The 5,000-nt window shown below is 34.4% G+C and overlaps 1 protein-coding gene across 1 annotated transcript in view; it reads right to left on the bottom strand.

Annotated features, from left to right (window-relative positions):
• The window catches only part of LOC147472492 (uncharacterized), a 14,538-nt gene that overhangs the window by 5,890 nt on the left and 3,648 nt on the right, over window positions 1-5,000 (bottom strand). The window contains exon 2 of the mRNA XM_086543392.1: window positions 1,366-1,553. Coding sequence (XP_086399518.1) covers window positions 1,366-1,553 — 188 coding nt within the window. The remainder of the gene's footprint in view (window positions 1-1,365; window positions 1,554-5,000) is intronic.

Raw genomic sequence — 5,000 nt, forward strand, 5'->3', positions numbered from 1 at the left:
AGTAAGGATAGTGGAAGGGAAAAGGTTTGCTATGGTTACACGTACCAGTCTATTACACGTATACAGTATGAACAATTGTTTATGTTATCCGTGTGCTGTGTGTACGAACTGTTTATGCTTGTGATTACATAAATGAATTTCCCCGAGCCTTTTAATCTTGCAAAGAGAGGGAGAGACGACTTATGGGGAGGGAAAAAAATCAAGAAAGTTTAAAACGAACGAAAATAAAAACAAGGGTCGGGAAGTCCTCTCGTAAAAACAAGAAAAATATATGGACGAGGAAAAATAAAGAGGAAAGAGAAAAATAACTTTATGAAGGGAAGGGGAGAAAGGATATTGTTTAAACGCCATGACATCGCGTGGTCGTAGAAAAAAGTGCAATGTTGCCTTGTTCTTTGGCGACGAGCTATAGAGAAAGAGAGAAGGGGGGGTGGGGGGGGGGCAGTAATAGAGGAGGGGATTAAGAGAAACAAAAAATAGAAAGAGACAGAGAGAAAAGGAGAGAGAGGGAGAAGGAGGTTAGGAGAAATAAGGAAAAATAAATATTATTTTTGAAGGGAGGGGAGACAAAGAGTTTGCACGAATATGTATTATATCCGTTCAAGGTTATTCACTATATCATATAACGAATTTTCACTCTCCCCCTTTGCGTACTTATTATACTTGAATGTGCATATTCACTTAACGTTACCGCTAATTAGAGCATATCATAGTGGGATTCTATGAATTTTCTAATATCTTTCTAAACTTACTGATTAACTTTAATATACAGCAATGAAAGCGCGGGTACAATACAGTACATTTAATTCCAAAGTATAGAAGAGAGAAACCAAGAAATATTTCCGAGTCAAGCATCATCATCATCATCATCATTATTATCATTGTTATTACCATAATTATTATTACTATTATAATTATTGTTATTATTATTGTTATCATCATTTATCTTCTATTATTTTATTCTTATCTATTATCTATTTCCTATCACTACCTTCGAAAAAATTCAGGCTACCTTAAATGAACACGTAATTGCATGGCGAAATGAAAATCAGAAATTAAATAATGAATCAAAGATAGATTTTTAAAATCACGTCAGCCTTTCAAGTAAGCATAGACATTTAAACCCTTGCGTGTCCAATTTGTTGTCCGGCACTTTTTAGTTGGTAGCTAACACCACAAGATTAAAGGATTTAGTAGAAGCAAAATGAAAAAATAAAGAGAATATCCAACGAGATAATAAGACAACATATCATTAAGACTCAACAATACCTCAACAAATAAATTAACCTAATTCGACCAAACTTCGTATTTTCCTAATCACACGAACGAGTCGCAACCAACTTCACCTCGTAAGAAAAAACTTACCCATCTAAGATCATGATTTCGTTGTTCTTACGCCAGAAAGTGATGGGCTTCGGGTATGCTTCGACCTTGCACGAAAGAGCGAGGTCAGATCCCAGCGGCGACCCGACCAGCTGATTGGGCACTTGTATCGTTGGCTCGACTGTGGGGCGAAACAGAGCGGATTCGGTCAAGTGTCGGTTAAGGATTCTCTGCGTTGGGAATTATGCTTTATGGTGGCTGTGGTATGGCGTGGGAATGTTATGATATTGGTGATTGGTATCAATGCGCTGATTAGGGTGAGGGTATTAGTGACAACCAAAATATAGGAGTAGGGATGTTTAGATATAATGTACATTGTGGATTATACTTTATGGAGGTATAATATGGTATGTTATAGTATTGATTTTTTGTGGTGTTGGTATTAATGCAGATGGCGTTGATGAGGATTAGGATATTGATGTCAATGATTATGAAAACAATAAAGGAGTAATCATGATACTAGTGATAGTAATTGTAACAACAACAGTAATATAAACAATGATGAAAGCGAAGACATTATATATTGATAATGTTGATCATTGCATTAATAGTAAAAGCGTTTTAAGGAGAACTTATCGTTAGGATAAGGAGTGAGTGTTTTGTCATGTCGTTGCCATAAACTAAGAAAATGATTTAAAAAATTATACTTAACTTATGTGGTGTACTATATATATATGTGTGTGTGTGTGTGTGTGTAAGTTTGTGCATGTATATATAGATATGTGTATATATATGTATATATATATATATATATATATATATATATATATATATATATATATGTGTGTGTGTGTGTGTGTGTGTGTGTGTGTGTGTGTGTGTGTGTGTGTGTGTGTGTGTGTGCATGTATATATAGATATGTGTGTGTATATATATGTATATATATATATATATATATATATATATATATTTATATATGTGTGTGTGTGTTTGTTTGTTTGTGCGTGTGTGTGTGTGTGTGTGTGTGTGCATGTATATATAGATATGTGTGTGTGTATATATATATATATATATATATATATATATATATATATATATATATACTAATGTATATATATATATATATATATATATATATAAATATATTATATATATATATATACACATGCATATATATAATGATGGTACTAGCAATAATAATGATGATAAAAATAGTTATGGTATTGGGGATACTAACGACAAGAATAATCATATAGATATTATAAAGATATTAATAACTACATTTATTATTATATTAACGGTAATGATAATGAAAATTGAAAATCATGATGACATTTATCATGATAATAATAATAATAATAGTAGTAGTAATAATGATAGTAATGATTATAATCATTATGACAGAGATAGTGATAATAATGCAAATAATGCTGATACTAACAATAATGATGATGATTGTAAGGATGATAAGGATAATTATGATGATAATGATAAGAATAATGACAATGATGATAATAACAATAATAACTGTAATAGTAATAAAAACGATAATAATGAAAATGAGGATGATAATAATGATATGATAATGATGATGATAATAGTAATGATAAGAATGATAATTGTAATGATGATAATCATAATAACAATAATGATGATAATGATAATAATAGTGATAATGATTATAATAATAATAATGATAATAGTTTTACTGATTAAGATGATAACAATAATAAGAAGGATAAAACAACCATAACGATAATTGTGTTGAAATCCTCTTGATCATTCGTGACGCTAACAGCCCTGCAAATACTTTTAATAATCAACATTCCTCTCTTTCAACCTTATCATATTTCTCTTTCGTCTACCCGTTTTTCTTTCATTTCCGGTCCCGTTCGTGCAACCATTGCAGAAGGAATAGTTCTTTAAAGATTAATATGAATACCGATTCTTCATGGGTTTAATGTACTCTGAAACATGCATAGCCTCTCATGTAAAACTTATTTTCCAATTAATTTACCTTGTGCCTCGACCAGGGAGCTTTAATTAAATGTTTTTATGGAAGCACAACATTCGCTAAGACTTCGAAAGCATTTATACCATTTCCCGAAGGAACCTTGGCATTCCATGACTTTTAGAGGGGGGCCTTTTTCATGAAAGGTCGTAATGATGAACCTTGGAAAAAAAAGAAAAAAAAATGTGGGACTCACTCTCACGCTGTATTTCCGGTCCGAGAATAATCATTTTATTTTGTCTGATGTGCTGAAGGGGTCATTATGAGGTACATTTTTATTCATTCTTTATTCGTTATGTTCTAATGATGGTTGATATATAGTGACCAACACATCACAACTGCTCTGGGAATTATTATGATTTTATTCACTTCTCTTCATCACAAACTGCCAAGCATCATTAGCATAACCTAACAATGAGAATGATTAATATTATCACACCTTATATCACCCTCTCGCGTTCTCTCCATAAGTTATATTGTGGAATAGAGGAAACGGGAAGGATAGGTAAATGGATAGAAACACAGATAGATAGATAAATATATGAATGATAAGTTAAAAGCTAGATGTTCGGATGGATGGATATGTAGCTAGGTAGGTAGATAGATAGATGGGTAGACAGGTATATGGAGAGAGAGAAAGGTAGGGAGAAATGGAGAGAGAAAGAAAGAGAGAGAAATAGGGAGAGATAGTGAGAGAGAGATAGGGAGAGATAGAGAGAGAGAGATGGGGAGAGATAGAGAGAGAGAAAGAGGGCGAGAGAGAGAGAACGAGAGCACGCCCAGCCGGACAGAAGGTAGTGCTTATTCAACAAGCCAAGACTGGAAGGCAATACAATACCCGGGCCGAGCGGTGGCCTAAGATTGACTCAGTATGGAAGCCTAGGAGCGAGGCATTGTTGTTGCTGGAGGGTTGATCAGGCACTCGGCCTCGTCGACCTCCGGCGGACTCGATTTAAGGGTCGACGCAGCGGTGCTCGACGGACGGAAAGCCATCTTTTCTCCGGTAGTGTTTTAAGGAGAACTTTTCGTTAGGTTAAGGAGTGAGTGATCGACCCTCCCCCCCCAAAAAAAAAAAAAATGTTTATCTTATAACGTTTTTCTTTATATATATATATATATATATATATATATATATATATATATATATATATATATATATATTAGTTGTAGTAGTAGGAGCAATAGCAGAAGAAATAATAGTAGTAGGGCATTACCATTACTATTACTGTTACTACCATCATCATCATCACTAATGCACACATATATCATTACAAGATTAAATCGTTTTTTTCCCTGAACATTAATCAGGTGCGCAAAATTAATTCTTTATCGCAACGCCTAAGAACCTATTATTTGAGCAGTTCACAAGGCTCATGAATTATTCGGAGATTTATTCGTCACTTCGTTTCCCTTTTGTTATCGGTCTCATAGAAAACCCAGACCTATCAATAGCATCAACGAAATGGTGTTCCGGCAAGCCATTTCTCGTGTTCCCTCTTCCCCTCCCGACCCGATGCCCCCCCCCCCCCTCTGCCCACGCCATCCCCCTGCCGCCGCCCCCGTTCCCCTCCTCCCAGACAATAGATTACAAGGAGATACAAAACACCTACACACCTTGGAGAATACTGTATATGTAAATGACCTCGAATAAAGCAGAGGGAGAAAT

The sequence above is a fragment of the Penaeus japonicus genome, unplaced genomic scaffold (assembly GCF_977035675.1).
Source record: "Penaeus japonicus unplaced genomic scaffold, GWHDUDI00000001_assembly GWHDUDI00000001, whole genome shotgun sequence".
Taxonomy (NCBI): Eukaryota; Metazoa; Arthropoda; class Malacostraca; order Decapoda; family Penaeidae; genus Penaeus; species Penaeus japonicus.